This window comes from Salvelinus namaycush, chromosome 21, assembly GCF_016432855.1.
Source record: "Salvelinus namaycush isolate Seneca chromosome 21, SaNama_1.0, whole genome shotgun sequence".
In the NCBI taxonomy this organism is placed as follows: Eukaryota; Metazoa; Chordata; class Actinopteri; order Salmoniformes; family Salmonidae; genus Salvelinus; species Salvelinus namaycush.
This window is the reverse complement of record NC_052327.1, coordinates 54,889,141-54,910,250: the sequence shown is the minus strand read 5'-3', so window position 1 is coordinate 54,910,250 and position 21,110 is coordinate 54,889,141. Positions and strand designations below refer to the sequence as shown.

Sequence of the window (21,110 nt, the reverse complement as noted above, 5' to 3'; positions counted from 1 at the left end):
TCTGCTAGGGTTGCCAAATTCAATATCTCTGGTGTGTTTCTGCTAGGGTTGCCAAATTCAATATCTCTGGTGTGTTTCCGCTAGGGTTGCCAAATTCAATATCTCTGGTGTGTTTCTGCTAGGGTTGCCAAATTCTGGTAATTTTCCCTACATTTTCAGAAATCCCAGTTGGAGGATTTCCTGCTTATTCTCTCCTGATTCCAGGATTTGTCCAACCAGGATTTCTGGAAAATCTAATTGTATTTGTCACATGCACCAAATACAACAGACATTTTCCGTGAAATGCTTACTGACGAGCCTTTACAAACAATGCAGTTTTTAAAAAGTAAGTATGAACAATTTGCTCAATAAACGAAAGGAAAAATAGTAACACAATAAAATAACATTAACGAGGCTACATACTAGGGGTACCGGTGTGCAGGTATACGGGTTAATCGAGGTAATTGAGGTAATATGTGTATGTACAGTGCATTCGGAAAGTATTCAGATCCCTTGACTTTTTCCACATTTTGTTACGTTACAGCCTTATTCTAAAATTGATTAAATAATTTAAAAACTCAGCAATCTACACATAATACCCTATAATGACAAAGCGAAAACATGTTTTTAGAAATTTTTGCAAATGTGTAAAACGGAGGAGGCAGAGAGAAGAGTCTAACTTGGGTGGCTGGAGTCTTTGACAATATTTTGGGCCTTCCTCTGACACCGCCTGGCGTAGATGTCCTGGATGGCAGGCAGCTTAGCCCCAGTGATGTACTGGGCCGTACGCACTACCCTTTGTAGCGCCTTGCGGTCGGTTGCCGAGCAGTTGCTATACCAAGCGGTTACGCAATCAGTCAGGATGCTCTCGATGGTGTAGCTGTCTAACCTTTTGAGGATCTGAGGACCCATGTCAAATCTTTTCAGAGGGGGAATAGGTGTTGTTGTGCCCTCTTCACAACTGTCTTGGTGTGTGTGGACCATGATAATTCCTTAGTGACGTTGTTACAAAGAAACCTGAAGCTCTCAACCCGCTCCGCTACAGCACTACAGCGCTACAGTCTATGTGGAACGTTCTCGGCCCTCCGTTTCCTGTAGTCCACCATCAGCTCCTTTTGTCTTGCCCATGTTGACGGAGGTTGTTGTCCTGGCACCACACTGCCAGGTCTCTGACCTCCCTGTATGCTGTCTTACCGTCGCGTCGTCAGCAAACTTAACGATTGGTGTTGGAGTCGTATGTGGCCACGCAGTCGTGGGTGAGCAGGGAGTACAGGAGGGGACTAAGCACGCACCCGAGGGGTGTGAGGGTCAACGTGGCGGATGTGTCGTTGCCTACCCTCACCACTCGGGGGCAGCTCGTCAGGAAATCCAGTTGCAGAGGAAGATGTTCAGGGTCCTTAGCTTAGAGATGAGCTTGAAAGGAGCTATGGTGTTGAATGCTGAGCTGTAGTCAATGAACAGCATTCTCACATACTGTAGGTGTTCCTTTTGTCCAGGTGGGAAAGGGCAGTGTTGAGTGTAATAGAGATTGTGCCATCTGTGGATCTGTTGGGGCGGTATGCAAATTGGAATGGTTCCAGGGTTTCTGGGATGATGGTGTTGATGTGAGCCATGACCAGCCTTTCAAAGCACTTCATGGCTACAGACGTGAATGCTACGGGTCGGTAGTCATTTAGGCAGGTTACCTTAGTGTTCTTGGGCACAGGCACTATGGTGGTCTGGTTAAAACATGTTGGTATTACAGACTTGGACAGGGAGAGATTGAAAATGTCAGTGAAGACACTTGCCAGTTGGTCAGCGCATGTTCGCAGTACACGTCCTGGTAATCCATCTGGCCCTGCGGCCTTGTGAATGTTGACCTGTTTAAAGGTCTTACTCACATCGGCTGCGGAGAGCGTGATCAGTCTTCCAGAACAGCTGGTGATCTCATGCATGTTTGTGTTATTTGCCTCAAAGCGAGCATAGAAGTAGTTTAGCTCGTCCTGTAGGCTCGTGTCACTGAGCAGCTCTCGGCTGTGCTTCCTTTCGTAGTCTGTAATGGTTTGCAAACCCTGCCACATCCGACGAGCGTCAGAGCTGGTATAGTATGATTCAATCTTAGTCCTGTATTGATGCTTTGCCTGTTTGATGGTTCGTCAGAGGGCATTGCGGGATTTCTTATAAGCTTCAGGGTTAGAGTCCTGCTCCTTGAAAGCGGCAGCTCTAGCCTTTAGCTCAGTGCGGATGTTGCATGTAATCCATGGCTTCTGGTTGGGGTATGTACGGTCACTGTGGGGACGACGTCATCGATGCACTTATTGATGTGGTGTACTCCTCAATGCCATTGGAGGAATCCCGGAACATATTCCAGCCTGTGCTAGCAAAACAGTCCTGTAGCTTAGCATCTGCTTCATCTGACCACTAATTTATTGATCTAGTCACTGGTGCTTCCTGCTTTAATTTTTGCCTGTAAGCAGGAATCAGGAGGATGGAATTATGGTCAGATTTGCCAAATGGAGGGTGAGGGAGAGTTTGTATGCGTCTCTGTGTGTGGAGCAAAGGTGGTCCAGAGTTTTTTCCTCTGGTTGCACATTTAACATGCTGATAGAAATTTGGTAAAATGGTTTTAAATTTCCCTGCATTAACGTCCCCGGCTACTAGGAGCGCCACCTCTTGGTGAGCGTTTTCTTGTTTGCTTACGGCGGAATACAGCTCATTCAATGCTGTCTTAGTGCCTCTGACTGTGGTGGTATGTAAACAGCTACGAAGAATACAGATGAAAACTCTCTAGGTAGGTAGTGTGGTCTACAGCTTATCATGAGATACTCTACCTCAGGCGAGCAATAGCTCGAGACTTCCTTAGATATCGTGCACCAGCTGTTATTTACAAAAATACATAGTCCTCCGCCCCTTGTCTTACCAGACGCCGCTGTTCTATCCTGCCGGTGCAGCGTATAACCAGCCAGCAGTATGTTAATATATGCCGATAGTGTCGTAGGCAGGTTATTCTGGCGTTCTTGGGAACCAGAGGTGACCGTGGCTTGAAACATGTAGATATTCCAGACTGGGGTCAGGGAGAGGTTGAAAAATGACAGTGGAAGACCCCAGTGACAACCCTAGATTCTGCTATATCGTAATCATCCGTTTCTTACGCATCCCAAGGCTGGTGTTTATTTGTCCAGCAGCTCTAGAAAAGGAATAAGTAACCATCTGGGTCTCAACCACTGATCTGATCCCCTCTCATATCTATTCTATACAGATCTGATCCCCTCTCATATCTATTCTATACACTACAGATCTGATCCCCTCTCATATCTATTCTATACAGATCTGATCCCCTCTCATATCTATTCTATACAGATCTGATCCCCTCTCATATCTATTCTATACACTACAGATCTGATCCCCTCATATCTATTCTATACACTACTGGAATAACTTACTCCACTGGGATCAATTAGCCTGACAACATGACACGACACGTTACGAAATCCCAGTACAATATAAACGTTTTTGAAACAAGACGTGTCGTTCTAGAAGTCTCTGTAACAAGGAGTTAGTAGGGTGGCAGCAACGTTCCCCAAATTCCCAGGTATTATAGAAATCTGGGAGGGAATAAGCAGGAAATACAGAATCCCCCCAAACCAGGATATCTAGAATACTCAGGAATTTGGGAAAAGTTACCAGTATTTTGCAACCCTAGGAGTGAGGGTGCAACACATTGCCAAGTGGTCATATGAATAGGAAGTACTGTATTTAAAATAAAATAAAATATATGTACATATATTGTCTTGCCCTGAATGATACTGTGTATAGTTAGTTGGAGTAGTAGTCTTAATTTTGGATGTTTTGCTCTGTAATAAATATGAACCTTTCAAAAAAATATCCCATTTGTTTTGCTTATGTAATGAACATCTGACCCTCATAATACTGAAACAGTCAACACACACAGTGATTCAAGTGTTTATCATCATACTTCACCTTACATAGACAACACAGACCAAATAAAAAAAATATAGACATAATTTCATTAAAACGGCCAGTTAATGAACTGTGTAGACATAAATAGAAGGGAAAAAGGTATTTCCTACAATCACTCAATATTGGCTTCACAAATTAACTATGAAAAGCATTAGAGAAATGAAAAACGAAAGTTACGTGATTCTACTCACCACAGTCTCACTTTTAAACTCCACCAAGCTATGAGATCTTTCTAGGAACCAGTTGTCTTTAATTTTGGCAACGCATATCAATTGTAACGGACACATAGTGTAGGTAAACAGAGGGAAAATATAGCCTGGTCCCAGATCTGTTTGTGCTTGTAACGACTGTTGGTGGAAGAAGGTGAGGACCAAGGTGCAGCGTGGTACGTGTCCATGATTTTTATTATAACCAAACACTAGAACAAAAATTATCAAAACGGCACAAACGAAACAGTTCTGTCAGGTGTTGACACACAAAACAGAAAACAACTACCCACAAAACACAGGTGGGAAAAGGCTACCTAAGTATGGTTCTCAATCAGAGACAACGATAGACAGCTGCCTCTGATTGAGAACCACACCCGGCCAAACACAAAGAAATAGACAACATAGAACACCAGACATAGAATGCCCACCCCAACTCACGCCCTGACCAAACCAAAATAGAGACATGAAAAAGGAACTAAGGTCAGGGCGTGACAGTGCTGTCTTTGTCAAGCCAAACTGAATGACAAGGAGTTGGTATGATAGCACAAACAGACTGGAAGTCAGCCTCGGGAGATCATAGAAAAAGTAAATCACGATATAGAGCAGTCATGTAAATAGAGCAAATGGCGTCTGGTCATTTTGGTCTTTAAGCCAGCATATCTATGATACTAGAAGATTACCAGTCGTAAGGACAGACCAAACATGAAAAATTGACCAGCAGGCGGGAAAATGGGTTGTGTTCATTCGTCACAAAACGGGCTGAAACTGTGAGGTACTACTATCTGAATTCATCCAATAAGAAATGGACATTTTCTGTTTCAACGTATTTTGCTACTGTGTGTCCTAATGAACACGACCCTAGTATAAGGAGGGGATTGTTCAGCTGCTACTCCTTCCCCAGGGTGTGTTTGTCGAAGAGGTACTCCGCCATGCCGTTCTGAGGGGCACCCATACGACGCAGGTTGGTGACCCAGTCACTCAGCTCCTTGATAGACTTGACCTGCTCATCCAGATAGTGGGTCTCTATGAAGTCACACATCTGACGGGAGGAAAGGTGCTTGTTAAGGTCATTAGGAAAAGGATCAAATCTCTAAACAGACACGGGGTTTTTCCCCTGACACAGATTAAGCTCCAGGCTATAAACAGCAGGGTTGGAGTGGGTTAGGGTTAAATGGAGTGGGTTAGGGTTAAATGGAGTGGGTTAGGGTTAAATGGAGTGGGTTAGGGTTAAATGGAGTGGGTTAGGGTTAAATGGAGTGGGTTAGGGTTAAATGGAGTGGGTTAGGGTTAAATGGAATGGGTTAGGGTTAAATGGAGTGGGTTAGGGTTAAATGGAGTGGGTTAGGGTTAAATGGAATGGGTTAGGGTTAAATGGAGTGGGTTAGGGTTAAATGGAGTGGGTTAGGGTTAAATGGAGTGGGTTAGGGTTAAATGGAGTGGGTTAGGGTTAAATGGAATGGGTTAAATGGAGTGGGTTAGGGTTAAATGGAATGGGTTAGGGTTAAATGGAGTGGGTTAGGGTTAAATGGAGTGGGTTAGGGTTAAATGGAGTGGGTTAGGGTTAAATGGAGTGGGTTAGGGTTAAATGGAATGGGTTAAATGGAGTGGGTTAGGGTTAAATGGAATGGGTTAGGGTTAAATGGAGTGGGTTAGGGTTAAATGGAGTGGGTTAGGGTTAAATGGAGTGGGTTAGGGTTAAATGGAATGGGTTAGGGTTAAACGGAGTGGGTTAGGGTTAAATGGAATGGGTTAGGGTTAAATGGAGTGGGTTAGGGTTAAATGGAGTGGGTTAGGGTTAAATGGAGTGGGTTAGGGTTAAATGGAGTGGGTTAGGGTTAAATGGAGTGGGTTAGGGTTAAATGGGTTAGGGTTAAATGGAGTGGGTTAGGGTTAAATGGAGTGGGTTAGGGTTAAATGGAATGGGTTAGGGTTAAATGGAGTGGGTTAGGGTTAAATGGAGTGGGTTAGGGTTAAATGGAGTGGGTTAGGTTAAATGGAGTGGGTTAGGGTTAAATGGAGTGGGTTAGGGTTAAATGGAGTGGGTAGGGTTAATGGAGTGGGTTAGGTAATGGAATGGGTTAAATGGAGTGGGTTAGGGTTAAATGGAATGGGTTAGGGTTAAATGGAGTGGGTTAGGGTTAAATGGAGTGGGTTAGGGTTAAATGGAGTGGGTTAGGGTTAAATGGAGTGGGTTAGGGTTAAATGGAATGGGTTAAATGGAGTGGGTTAGGGTTAAATGGAATGGGTTAGGGTTAAATGGAGTGGGTTAGGGTTAAATGGAGTGGGTTAGGGTTAAACGGAGTGGGTTAGGGTTAAACGGAGTGGGTTAGGGTTAAACGGAGTGGGTTAGGGTTAAATGGAATGGGTTAGGGTTAAATGGAATGGGTTAGGGTTAAATGGAGTGGGTTAGGGTTAAATGGAGTGGGTTAGGGTTAAATGGAGTGGGTTAGGGTTAAACGGGTTAGGGTTAAATGGAGTGGGTTAGGGTTAAATGGAGTGGGTTAGGGTTAAATGGAATGGGTTAGGGTTAAATGGAATGGGTTAGGGTTAAATGGAGTGGGTTAGGGTTAAATGGAGTGGGTTAGGGTTAAATGGAGTGGGTTAGGGTTAAATGGAGTGGGTTAGGGTTAAATGGAGTGGGTTAGGGTTAAATGGAATGGGTTAAATGGAGTGGGTTAGGGTTAAATGGAATGGGTTAGGGTTAAATGGAGTGGGTTAGGGTTAAATGGAGTGGGTTAGGGTTAAATGGAGTGGGTTAGGGTTAAATGGAGTGGGTTAGGGTTAAATGGAGTGGGTTAGGGTTAAATGGGTTAGGGTTAAATGGAGTGGGTTAGGGTTAAATGGAGTGGGTTAGGGTTAAATGGAATGGGTTAGGGTTAAATGGAGTGGGTTAGGGTTAAATGGAATGGGTTAGGGTTAAATGGAGTGGGTTAGGGTTAAATGGAGTGGGTTAGGGTTAAATGGAATGGGTTAGGGTTAAATGGAGTGGGTTAGGGTTAAATGGAGTGGGTTAGGGTTAAATGGAATGGGTTAAATGGAGTGGGTTAGGGTTAAATGGAGTGGGTTAGGGTTAAATGGAGTGGGTTAGGGTTAAATGGAGTGGGTTAGGGTTAAATGGAGTGGGTTAGGGTTAAATGGAGTGGGTTAGGGTTAAATGGAGTGGGTTAGGGTTAAATGGAGTGGGTTAGGGTTAAATGGAGTGGGTTAGGGTTAAATGGAATGGGTTAGGGTTAAATGGAGTGGGTTAGGGTTAAATGGAGTGGGTTAGGGTTAAATGGAGTGGGTTAGGGTTAAATGGGTTAGGGTTAAATGGAGTGGGTTAGGGTTAAATGGAGTGGGTTAGGGTTAAATGGAATGGGTTAGGGTTAAATGGAGTGGGTTAGGGTTAAATGGAGTGGGTTAGGGTTAAATGGAGTGGGTTAGGGTTAAATGGAGTGGGTTAGGGTTAAATGGAATGGGTTAGGGTTAAACGGAGTAGGTTAGGGTTAAACGGAGTGGGTTAGGGTTAAATGGAATGGGTTAGGGTTAAATGGAATGGGTTAGGGTTAAATGGAATGGGTTAGGGTTAAATGGAATGGGTTAGGGTTAAATGGAATGGGTTAGGGTTAAATGGAGTGGGTTAGGGTTAAATGGAGTGGGTTAGGGTTAAATGGAGTGGGTTAGGAGTGGGTTAGGGTTAAATGGAGTGGGTTAGGGTTAGGGTTAAATGGAGTGGGTTAGGGTTAAATGGAATGGGTTAGGGTTAAATGGAGTGGGTTAGGGTTAAATGGAGTGGGTTAGGGTTAAATGGAGTGGGTTAGGAGTGGGTTAGGGTTAAATGGAGTGGGTTAGGGTTAAATGGAATGGGTTAGGGTTAAATGGAATGGGTTAGGGTTAAATGGAATGGGTTAAATGGAGTGGGTTAGGGTTAAATGGAGTGGGTTAGGGTTAAATGGAGTGGGTTAGGGTTAAATGGAGTGGGTTAGGGTTAAATGGAGTGGGTTAGGGTTAAATGGAATGGGTTAGGGTTAAACGGAGTGGGTTAGGGTTAAACGGAATGGGTTAGGGTTAAATGGAATGGGTTAGGGTTAAATGGAGTGGGTTAGGGTTAAATGGAGTGGGTTAGGGTTAAATGGAGTGGGTTAGGGTTAAATGGAGTGGGTTAGGGTTAAATGGAGTGGGTTAGGGTTAAATGGAGTGGGTTAGGGTTAAATGGAGTGGGTTAGGAGTGGGTTAGGGTTAAATGGAGTGGGTTAGGGTTAGGGTTAAATGGAGTGGGTTAGGGTTAAATGGAATGGGTTAGGGTTAAATGGAGTGGGTTAGGGTTAAATGGAGTGGGTTAGGGTTAAATGGAGTGGGTTAGGAGTGGGTTAGGGTTAAATGGAATGGGTTAGGGTTAAATGGAGTGGGTTAGGGTTAAATGGAGTGGGTTAGGGTTAAATGGAGTGGGTTAGGGTTAAATGGAATGGGTTAGGGTTAAATGGAGTGGGTTAGGAATGGGTTAGGGTTAAATGGAATGGGTTAGGGTTAAATGGAGTGGGTTAGGGTTAAATGGAATGGGTTAGGGTTAAATGGAATGGGTTAGGGTTAAATGGAATGGGTTAAATGGAGTGGGTTAGGGTTAAATGGAATGGGTTAGGGTTAAATGGAGTGGGTTAGGGTTAAATGGAGTGGGTTAGGGTTAAATGGAGTGGGTTAGGGTTAAATGGAGTGGGTTAGGGTTAAATGGAGTGGGTTAGGGTTAAATGGAGTGGGTTAGGGTTAAATGGAATGGGTTAGGGTTAAATGGAGTGGGTTAGGGTTAAATGGAATGGGTTAGGGTTAAATGGAATGGGTTAGGGTTAAATGGAGTGGGTTAGGGTTAAATGGAGTGGGTTAGGGTTAAATGGAATGGGTTAGGGTTAGGGTTAAATGGAGTGGGTTAGGGTTAAATGGAATGGGTTAGGGTTAAATGGAATGGGTTAGGGTTAAATGGAATGGGTTAGGGTTAAATGGAATGGGTTAGGGTTAGGGTTAAATGGAGTGGGTTAGGGTTAAATGGAATGGGTTAGGGTTAAATGGAATGGGTTAGGGTTAAATGGAGTGGGTTAGGGTTAAATGAAATGGGTTAGGGTTAAATGGAGTGGGTTAGGGTTAAATGGAGTGGGTTAGGGTTAAATGGAATGGGTTAGGGTTAAATGGAGTGGGTTAGGAATGGGTTAGGGTTAGGGTTAAATGGAATGGGTTAGGGTTAAATGGAATGGGTTAGGGTTAAATGGAGTGGGTTAGGGTTAAATGGAGTGGGTTAGGGTTAAATGGAATGGGTTAGGGTTAAATGGAATGGGTTAGGGTTAAATGGCGTGGGTTAGGGTTAAATGGAGTGGGTTAGGGTTAAATGGAGTGGGTTAGGGTTAAATGGAATGGGTTAGGGTTAGGGTTAAATGGAGTGGGTTAGGGTTAAATGGAGTGGGTTAGGGTTAAATGGAGTGGGTTAGGGTTAAATGGAATGGGTTAGGGTTAGGGTTAAATGGAGTGGGTTAGGGTTAAATGGAATGGGTTAGGGTTAGGGTTAAATGGAGTGGGTTAGGGTTAAATGGAATGGGTTAGGGTTAAATGGAGTGGGTTAGGGTTAAATGGAGTGGGTTAGGGTTAAATGGAGTGGGTTAGGGTTAAATGGAATGGGTTAGGGTTAAATGGAGTGGGTTAGGGTTAAATGGAATGGGTTAGGGTTAAATGGAATGGGTTAGGGTTAAATGGAGTGGGTTAGGGTTAAATGGAGTGGGTTAGGGTTAAATGGAATGGGTTAGGGTTAAATGGAGTGGGTTAGGGTTAAATGGAGTGGGTTAGGGTTAAATGGAATGGGTTAGGGTTAAATGGAATGGGTTAGGGTTAAATGGAGTGGGTTAGGGTTAAATGGAATGGGTTAGGGTTAAATGGAGTGGGTTAGGGTTAAATGGAGTGGGTTAGGGTTAAATGGAGTGGGTTAGGGTTAAATGGAGTGGGTTAGGGTTAAATGGAGTGGGTTAGGGTTAAATGGAATGGGTTAGGGTTAAATGGAGTGGGTTAGGGTTAAATGGAGTGGGTTAGGGTTAAATGGAATGGGTTAGGGTTAAATGGAATGGGTTAGGGTTAAATGGAATGGGTTAGGGTTAAATGGAGTGGGTTAGGGTTAACCGTATCAGTGTATCAAATACTTGTTCTCCCCACTGTACGTTTGTTAAGACGAGGGGCGGTGGTGTGTGTCTATTTGTCAATAACAGCTGGTGCGCGATGTCTAATATTAAAGAAGTCTCCAGGTATTGCTCACCTGAGGTAGAGTACCTTATGATAACTTGTAGACCACACTATCTACCAATTAGAGTTCTCATCTATATCATTCGTAGCCATCTATTTACCACCAAACCAATGCTGGCACTAAGACCGCACTCAACAAGCTGTATTCCGCCATAAGCAAACAAGAAAACGCTCATCCAGAAGCGGCGCTCCTAGTGGCCGGGGACTTTAATGCAGGCAAACACAAATCTGTTTTACCTCATTTCTACCAGCATGTCACATGTGCAACCAGAGGGGAAAAAAACTCTAGACCACCTTTACTCCACACAGAGAAACGTACAAAGCTCTCCCTCGCCCTCTATTTGGCAAATCTGACCATAATTATATCCTCCTGATTCCTGCTTACAAGCAAAAACTAAAGCAGGAAGTACCAGTGACTCACTCAATATGGAAGTGGTCAGATGACGAGGATGCTACGCTATAGGGCTGTTTTGCTAGCACAGACTGGAATATGTTCCGGGATTCATCCAATGGCAGTGAGAAGTACACCACCTCAGTCATTGGCTTCATCAATAAGTGCATCAAGGACTTCATCCTCACAGTGACCGTACGTACATATCCCAACCAGAAGCCATGGATTACAGGCAACATCCGCATCCAGCCAAAGACTAGAGCTGCCGCTTTCAAGGAGTGGGACACTAATCCGAACAGAAATCCTGCTATGCCCTCCAACAAACCATCAAACAGGCAAAGGATCAATACAGGACTAAGATTGCCTCCTACTGCACTGGATCTGATGCTTGTCGGATGTGGCAGGGCTTGCAAACTATTACAGACTACAAAGGGAAACCCAGCCGCGAGCTGCCCAGTGACGCGAGCCTACAATATGAGCTAAATGCCTTTTATGCTTGCTTCGAGGCAAGCAACACTGAAGCATGCATGAGAGCACCAGCTGTTCCGGACGACTGTGATCACGCTTTCCGTAGCCGCTGTGGTCAACATTCACAAGTCCGCGGGGCCTGACGGCTTACCAGGGCGTGTACTCAGAGCATGCGGGGACCAAGTGGCAAGTGTCTTCACCGACATTTTCAACCTCTCCCTGATCAAGTCTAATACCTACATGTTTCAAGCAGACCATTATAGTCCCTGTGCCAAAGAATGCAAAGGTAACCTGCCTAAATAACTACCGCCCCGTAACACTCAACGTCAGTAGCTATGAAGTGCTTTCAAGGGCTGGTCATGGTTCCCTCTGCATCTGGATCCTGGACTTCCTGACGGGCCACCCCCAGGTGGTAAGGGTAGGCAACAACACATCTGCCACGCTGATCCTCAACACCGGGGACCCTCAGGGGTGTGTGCTTAGTCCCCTCCTGTACTCCCAGTTCACCCACGACTTCGTGGCCAGGCACAACTCAGAGACCTGGCAGTGTGGTGCCAGGACAACAACCTCTCCCTCAATGCGAGCAAGACAAAGGAGCTGATCGCGGACTACAGGAAAAGGAGGGCCAAACAGGCCCACATTAACATCGACGGGGCTGAAGTGGAGCGGGTCGAGAGTTTCGAGTTCCTTGGTGTCCACATCACCAACGAACTATCATGGTCCAAACACACCAAGACAGTCGTGAAGAGGGCAAGACAAAACCTTTTCCCCCTAAGGAGACTGAAAATATTTGGCATTGGCCCCTAGATCCTCAAACAAATTCTACAGCTGCACCATCGAGAGCATCCTGACCGGTTGCATCGCCGCCTGGTATGGCAACTGCTCGGCACCCGACCGCATGGCGCTACAGAGGGTAGTGCGTACGGCCCAATACATTACTGGGCCAAGCTTCCTGCAATCCAAGACCTATATACCAGGCGGTGTCAGAGGAAGGCCCAAAAATGTTTCAAAGACTCCAGTCATCCAAGTCATAGACTGTTCTCTCTGCTACCACACGGCAAGCGGTACTGGAGCACCAAGTCTAGGTCCAAAAGGCTCCTTAACAGCTTCTACCCCGAAGCCATAAGACTGCTGAACAATTACTCAAATGGCCACCCAGACTATTTACATTGACCCCCTTTCGTTTTTACACTGCTGCTACGTGTTGTTACTTTTCCCCTACCTACATGTACAAATTACCTCCACTAACCTGCACATATTGACTCGGTACCGGTACCCCCTGTATATAGCCTCGTTATTGTTATGTAATCTTATTGTGTTACTTTAGTTTATTTAGTAAATATTTTCTTAACTCTATTTCTTGAACTGCATTGTTGGTTAATAAGGGCTTGTAAGTAAGCATTTCACGGTAAGGTTTCCCCCTTTTATATTCGGCGCATGTGACAAATACAATTTGATTTGATTTGAAATGTGGAACCGGAATTTGGTTTACTTTCTGAATGGACTCGAATTGAAATGGAATTGACCCCAACCACGCTAAAAAAAAAGCATGCTCACAAGAGAATCTTAATTGAAAATTGAAAGTTTTTTTTAGTCTGTGACTAAGCTTAATCAGTGTCCTGTTAACTGTCCCCATGAACTGTGTTTGTAACTCACGTGCGGGTCATTGTGCTGTACGGCTACTTTGTGCAGGTCCAGTAGAGATTGGTTGACACTCTTCTCCAGCTGTAGGGCACACTCCAAGGCCTCCAACCCACTGCCCCACTCATCTCTGTCAGGTTTCTGAAACATACAGAAGAAGAAGTTGATCACAATTATCAATATCCATGCACCAAACTGCCAGAGCCAATTAAATGGTGGCAATATGTTGAACCAATCAATCAAGCTCTTTATTGTCCAATTAGGAAATGTGTTGTGCAGTCAGGGTTCAACAGTAAATATAGCCTTAACAAGAAGGACAACCATACAACAGATAATAAGATAAATACATAATGAGATCGGGTGCAGTCTTAGAATCAGTCATTGAATCAGTCTTAGATCAGGCAAAAGGAGCAGTCATTGAATCATTAAAAAGGAACAGTCATTGAATCAGTCTTAGACTCAGTCATTGAATCAGTCTTAGATCAGGCAAAAGGAGCAGTCATTGAATCATTAAAAAGGAACAGTCATTGAATCAGTCTTAGATCAGTCAAAAGGAACGGTCATTGAATCAGTCTTAGATCAGGCAAAAGGAGCAGTCATTGAATCAGTCTTAGATCAGCCAAAAGGAACAGTCATTGAATCAGTCTTAGATCAGCCAAAAGGAGCAGTCATTGAATCAGTCTTAGATCAGGCAAAAGGAACAGTCATTGAATCAGTCTTAGACTCAGTCATTGAATCAGTCTTAGATCAGGCAAAAGGAGCAGTCATTGAATCATTAAAAAGGAACAGTCATTGAATCAGTCTTAGATCAGTCAAAAGGAACGGTCATTGAATCAGTCTTAGATCAGCCAAAAGGAGCAGTCATTGAATCAGTCTTAGATCAGCCAAAAGGAGCAGTCATTGAATCAGTCTTAGATCAGGCAAAAGGAACAGTCATTGAATCAGTCTTAGACTCAGTCATTGAATCAGTCTTAGATCAGGCAAAAGGAACAGTCATTGAATCATTAAAAAGGAACAGTCATTGAATCAGTCTTAGATCAGCCAAAAGGAACAGTCATTGAATCAGTCTTAGATCAGCCAAAAGGAACAGTCATTGAATCAGTCTTAGATCAGGCAAAAGGAACAGTCATTGAATCAGTCTTAGATCAGGCAAAAGGAACAGTCATTGAATCAGTCTTAGATCAGGCAAAAGGAACAGTCATTGAATCAGTCTTAGATCAGCCAAAAGGAGCAGTCATTGAATCAGTCTTAGATCAGGCAAAAGGAACAGTCATTGAATCAGTCTTAGATCAGCCAAAAGGAACAGTCATTGAATCAGTCTTAGATCAGCCAAAAGGAACAGTCATTGAATCAGTCTTAGATCAGCCAAAAGGAACAGTCATTGAATCAGTCTTAGATCAGGCAAAAGGAGCGGTCATTGAATCAGTCTTAGGCTTGATCAGGACAGTCTAGGATACCGGTTAGTGCTCCTCAACAAGATGACCAAACCAGGCCACCATCAAACATCAACACGGATTCAATAAAACTCCTGGAAAACAGTGAACATCATTGTTTTGCTGACATTTAAAAAAAAATAGTTAATCTTTCTCAGAAAGTAGAGTTGCTGCTGTCCTCTTTTAACAGAGGGTGTCCAGTGTTCTCCTTAAAAAAGCCAACTTGTTGTCCAGCACTGTCCCCAGATACTTATAGGTACTGACCAGCTCAATGTCATTACCCATGATGACCAGAGTGGGTATGAGGCTCAGTGGCTGTCTTCTAAAAGCCTAGGACCAACACATTCAGTTGGAGGAAGCAGTTCTCACACCATGACACACAGTCTTCTACCACAGGCCCATGTTCTCAGTCTCTATCCTGCAGTAGGCTGACGAGGACAGAGTCAGCACTCTCTGTCTTCATATTCGCTGCCATGGTCATTAGTGTATAGTATATGTACAGGAGAGGAGGGAGCTGTAGGGGGGGGTCTGGAGGAGGAGCAGAGTTGTACAAGAGAGGAGGGAGCTGTAGAGGGGGGTCTGGAGGAGGAGCAGAGTTGTACAAGAGAGGAGGGAGCTGTAGAGGGGGGTCTGGAGGAGGAGCAGAGTTGTACAAGAGAGGAGGGAGCTGTAGGGGGGGGTCTGGAGGAGGAGCAGAGTTGTACAAGAGAGGAGGGAGCTGTAGGGGGGGGGGTCTGGAGGAGGAGCAGAGTTGTACAAGAGAGGAGGGAGCTGTAGGGGGGGTCTGGAGGAGGAGCAGAGTTGTACAAGAGAGGAGGGAGCTGTAGGGGGGGGGGGTCTGGAGGAGGAGCAGAGTTGTACAAGAGAAGAGGGAGCTGTAGGGGGGGGTCTGGAGGAGGAGCAGAGTTGTACAAGAGAGGAGGGAGCTGTAGGGGGGGGGTCTGGAGGAGGAGCAGAGTTGTACAAGAGAGGAGGGAGCTGTAGGGGGGGTCTGGAGGAGGAGCAGAGTTGTACAAGAGAGGAGGGAGCTGCTTTGACATGACTCCATTCACTTGTTGGGACCGGTCGGTAAGGAAGTCCACTAGCCAGCCCACAACGCTCGGGTCCAGCTTGAAGTGGGAGAGGAGCTTCTCTGCTAGTATGTGAGGCTGGATAGTATTGAAGACAGACGAAAAGGAAGTTCAGGGAGTTCTCCACCTGACAGTACATTCTGTAGAGGGTCCAGTGAGTTCTCCACCTGACAATACATTCTGTAGGGGGTCCAGTGAGTTCTCCACCTGACAGTACATTCTGTAGAGGGTCCAGGGAGTTCTCCACCTGACAATACATTCTGTAGAGGGTCCAGGGGGTTCTCCACCTGACAGTACATTCTGTAGGGGGTCCAGGGAGTTCTCCACCTGACAGTACATTCTGTAGAGGGTCCAGGGAGTTCTCCACCTGACAGTACATTCTGTAGGGGGTCCAGGGAGTTCCCCACCTGACAGTACATTCTGTAGGGGGTCCAGGGAGTTCTCCACCTGACAGTACATTCTGTAGAGGGTCCAGGGAGTTCTCCACCTGACAGTACATTCTGTAGGGGGTCCAGGGAGTTCTCCACCTGACAGTACATTCTGTAGGGGGTCCAGGGAGTTCTCCACCTGACAGTACATTCTGTAGAGGGTCCAGGGAGTTCTCCACCTGACAATACATTCTGTAGAGGGTCCAGGGAGTTCTCCACCTGACAGTACATTCTGTAGGGGGTCCAGGGAGTTCTCCACCTGACAATACATTCTGTAGGGGGTCCAGGGAGTTCTCCACCTGACAATACATTCTGTAGAGGGTCCAGGGAGTTCTCCACCTGACAATACATTCTGTAGGGGGTCCAGGGAGTTCTCCACCTGACAGTACATTCTGTAGAGGGTCCAAGGAGTTCTCCACCTGACAGTACATTCTGTAGGGGGTCCAGGGAGTTCTCCACCTGACAGTACATTCTGTAGAGGGTCCAGGGAGTTCTCCACCTGACAGTACATTCTGTAGGGGGTCCAGGGAGTTCTCCACCTGACAGTACATTCTGTAGAGGGTCCACAGAGTTCTCTACCCGACAGTACATTTCATTACCAGGGATGTCAGTACCACTGGCCTGAAGTCATTTAGCAGCTTGTGGGATTTTCTTTTGGCCACAGGAACTACAGTAGCACGCTTCCAGAGTCCAGGCACCTTCTGCAGCTCCAGTGACAAAAGGAAAATGTGATGGAAAATGCCAGTGAGTTGCTCTACAAATAACTTCAGTACCTGTCCACCAATGTTGTCTGGTCTTGGTCTCTGTGGACCAGACAACCCTCACCAGATGAGGTCTTGGTCTCTGTAGACCAGACAACCCTAACCAGATGAGGACCTGGTCTCTGTAGACCAGACAACCCTAACCAGATGAGGACCTGGTCTCTGTGGACCAGACAACCCTAACCAGATGAGGAACTGGTCTCTGTAGACCAGACAACCCTAACCAGATGAGGACCTGGTCTCTGTGGACCAGACAACCCTAACCAGATGAGGACCTGGTCTCTGTGGACCAGACAACCCTAACCAGATGAGGACCTGGTCTCTGTGGACAGGACAACCCTAACCAGATGAGGTCTTGGTCTCTGTGGACCAGACAACCCTCACCAGATGAGGTCTTGGTCTCTGTGGACCAGACAACCCTCACCAGATGAGGACCTGGTCTCTGTGGACCAGACAACCCTCACCAGATGAGGACCTGGTCTCTGTGGACCAGACAACCCTCACCAGATGAGGACCTGGTCTCTGTGGACCAGACAACCCTCACCAGATGAGGTCTTGGTCTCTGTAGACCAGACAACCCTAACCAGATGAGGACCTGGTCTCTGTAGACCAGACAACCCTAACCAGATGAGGACCTGGTCTCTGTGGACCAGACAACCCTAACCAGATGAGGAACTGGTCTCTGTAGACCAGACAACCCTAACCAGATGAGGACCTGGTCTCTGTGGACCAGACAACCCTAACCAGATGAGGACCTGGTCTCTGTGGACCAGACAACCCTAACCAGATGAGGACCTGGTCTCTGTGGACAGGACAACCCTAACCAGATGAGGTCTTGGTCTCTGTGGACCAGACAACCCTCACCAGATGAGGTCTTGGTCTCTGTGGACCAGACAACCCTCACCAGATGAGGACCTGGTCTCTGTGGACCAGACAACCCTCACCAGATGAGGTCCAGGTCTCTGTGGACCAGACAACCCTCACCAGATGAGGTCCAGGTCTCTGTGGACCAGACAACCCTCACCAGATGAGGTCTTGGTCTCTGTGGACCAGACAACCCTCACCAGATGAGGACCTGGTCTCTGTGGACCAGACAACCCTAACCAGATGAGGACCTGGTCTCTGTGGACCAGACAACCCTAACCAGATGAGGACCTGGTCTCTGTGGACCAGACAACCCTCACCAGATGAGGTCTTGGTCTCTGTGGACCAGACAACACTCACCAGATGAGGACCTGGTCTCTGTGGACCAGACAACCCTCACCAGATGAGGACCTGGTCTCTGTGGACCAGACAACCCTCACCAGATGAGGTCCTGGTCTCTGTGGACCAGACAACCCTCACCAGATGAGATCTTGGTCTCTGTGGACCAGACAACCCTCACCAGATGAGGACCTGGTCTCTGTGGACCAGACAACCCTCACCAGATGAGGTCCTGGTCTCTGTGGACCAGACAACCCTAACCAGATGAGGTCTTGGTCTCTGTGGACCAGACAACCCTAACCAGATGAGGACCTGGTCTCTGTGGACCAGACAACCCTAACCAGATGAGGACCTGGTCTCTGTGGACCAGACAACCCTAACCAGATGAGGACCTGGTCTCTGTGGACCAGACAACCCTAACCAGATGAGGTCTTGGTCTCTGTGGACCAGACAACCCTCACCAGATGAGGTCTTGGTCTCTGTGGACCAGACAACCCTAACCAGATGAGGACCTGGTCTCTGTGGACCAGACAACCCTCACCAGATGAGGTCTTGGTCTCTGTGGACCAGACAACCCTAACCAGATGAGGTCTTGGTCTCTGTGGACCAGACAACCCTAACCAGATGAGGTCTTGGTCTCTGTGGACCAGACAACCCTAACCAGATGAGGACCTGGTCTCTGTGGACCAGACAACCCTCACCAGATGAGGTCTTGGTCTCTGTGGACCAGACAACCCTCACCAGATGAGGACCTGGTCTCTGTGGACCAGACAACCCTCACCAGATGAGGTCTTGGTCTCTGTGGACCAGACAACCCTCACCAGATGAGGACCTGGTCTCTGTGGACCAGACAACCCTCACCAGATGAGGTCTTGGTCTCTGTGGACCAGACAACCCTCACCAGATGAGATCCTGGTCTCTGTGGACCAGACAACCCTAACCAGATGAGGACCTGGTCTCTGTGGACCAGACAACCCTAACCAGATGAGGTCTTGGTCTCTGTGGACCAGACAACCCTAACCAGATGAGGACCTGGTCTCTGTGGACCAGACAACCCTAACCAGATGAGGTCTTGGTCTCTGTGGACCAGACAACCCTCACCAGATGAGGTCTTGGTCTCTGTGGACCAGACAACCCTCACCAGATGAGGTCTTGGTCTCTGTGGACCAGACAACCCTCACCAGATGAGGTCCTGGTCTCTGTGGACCAGACAACCCTCACCAGATGAGGTCCTGGTCTCTGTGGACCAGACAACCCTCACCAGATGAGGTCTTGGTCTCTGTGGACCAGACAACCCTCACCAGATGAGGACCTGGTCTCTGTGGACCAGACAACCCTCACCAGATGAGGACCTGGTCTCTGTGGACCAGACAACCCTAACCAGATGAGGTCTTGGTCTCTGTGGACCAGACAACCCTAACCAGATGAGGACCTGGTCTCTGTGGACCAGACAACCCTAACCAGATGAGGACCTGGTCTCTGTGGACCAGACAACCCTCACCAGATGAGGTCTTGGTCTCTGTGGACCAGACAACCAGGCTGGTGGCGACGCACCCTGTTGGTGGCGACGCACCCTGTTGGTGGCGACGCACCCTGTTGGTGGCGACGCACCCTGTTGGTGGCGACGCACCCTGTTGGTGGCGACGCACCCTGTTGGTGGCGACGCACCCTGTTAGTGGCGACGCACCCTGCTAGTGGCGACGCACCCTGTTAGTGGCATATATTATATGGCTTAGATGTTCAGACAAGAGAAGGCAAAACGGCCCCTAGTCGAATCGATATGAAGCCTTGTATAAGAGTAACATAACCCCCGGTAGTGCTGTTGTGTTCATTTATACCCTGATGTCCTGGAGGAAGATGCGTCCTCCTCTCTGGTTCTGTTGACTCATCAGTTTCTCAGCATGCTCCTTCTCCTCCTTGGACTGAGTCAGGAAGAACTTGGAAAAGTTGGGCAGGGATTTGTCGTCTCTGTCAAAGTAGTAGCCCTAGAAAAAAACGTACAAGAGAAAAGTGGAAGTGTCACGAACAAGTTCCTGAAGAAGAGGACTGGCCACCCCTCATAGCCTGGTTCCTCTCTAGGTTTCTTCCTAGGTTTTGGCCTTTCTAGGGAGTTTTTCCTAGCCACCGTGCTTCTACACCTGCATTGCTTGCTGTTTGGGGTTTTAGGCTGGGTTTCTGTACAGCACTTCGAGATATTAGCTGATGTACGAAGGGCTATATAAAATAAACTTGATTTGATTTAGTTTACATGTATGAAATGTTCTCTAGTTAATATAGTTCATTATTAGATATAGATCTGTCTAAATTCCTTTAACTCATGTCTCCCTGTTCTAGAGATGTAAAAGAACAAACATGAGAATTGATCCAATTTCTCATTTGACTTGGGATCCCATCTGAAATTGAACCCATTCTCTTTTGGCACTATTTAGGTACAAGAAAGACACAGCAATGTCTTACTATGGCGATACATAGCTATATTCACTGTGTTTACATAATATAACAGACATAGATATATTAATTATGAGAGACATACAGCTCTATTGGTCACCATAGACAGGTAATGGTCCAGCCGGTGGACAACTATTGGTCAACATAGACAGGTAATGGTCCAGCCGGTGGACAACTATTGGTCACCATAGACAGGTAACGGTCCAGCTGGTGGACAACTATTGGTCACCATAGACAGGTAACGTCCAGCTGTGGACAACTATTGTCACCATAGACAGGGTAACGGTCCAGCTGGTGGACAACTATTGGTCACCATAGACAGGTAACGGTCCAGCCGGGGGACAACTATTGGTCACCATAGACAGGTAACGGTCCAGCCGTGGACAAACTATTGGTCACCATAGACAGGTAACGGTCCAGCTGGTGGATAACTATTGGTCTCACCATAGACAGGTAACGGTCCCAGCCGGTGGACAACTATTGGTCCCCATAGACAGGTAACGGTCCAGCCGGTGGACAACTATTGGTCACCATAGACAGGTAACGGTCCAGCCGGTGGACACTATTGGTCACCATAGACAGGTAACGTCCAGCCGGTGGACAACTATTGGTCTCACCATAGACAGGGTAACGGTCCACGTTACCTGTCTATGGTAAGTTACCTCCTTGGTGAGTTACCTGTCTATGTCGATCCTGAGTTTACCTGTCTATGGTGAGTTACCTGTCTATGGTGAGTTAGCCTGTCTATGGTGAGTTGTCCACCGGCTGGACAGTTACCTGTCTATGGTGAGACCAATAGTTTCCCCGCTGGACCGTTACCTGTCTATGGTGCCAATAGTTTTGTCCACCGGCTGGACCGTTACTTGT

General features: G+C 46.7%; 1 protein-coding gene across 2 annotated transcripts in view; it reads right to left on the bottom strand.

The window, feature by feature from the left end:
- Positions 1–4,544: 4,544 nt before the first annotated feature.
- The window catches only part of fth1b (ferritin, heavy polypeptide 1b), a 29,399-nt gene continuing 12,833 nt past the window's right edge, over positions 4,545–21,110 (bottom strand). For both annotated transcript variants that reach the window (XM_039017923.1, XM_039017924.1), the window contains exons 3-5: positions 19,634–19,780; positions 12,916–13,041; positions 4,545–5,187 (exon numbers count right to left, since the gene is read on the bottom strand). In XM_039017923.1, coding sequence (XP_038873851.1) covers positions 5,035–5,187; positions 12,916–13,041; positions 19,634–19,780 — 426 coding nt within the window. In that variant the 3' untranslated portion in view covers positions 4,545–5,034. The remainder of the gene's footprint in view (positions 5,188–12,915; positions 13,042–19,633; positions 19,781–21,110) is intronic.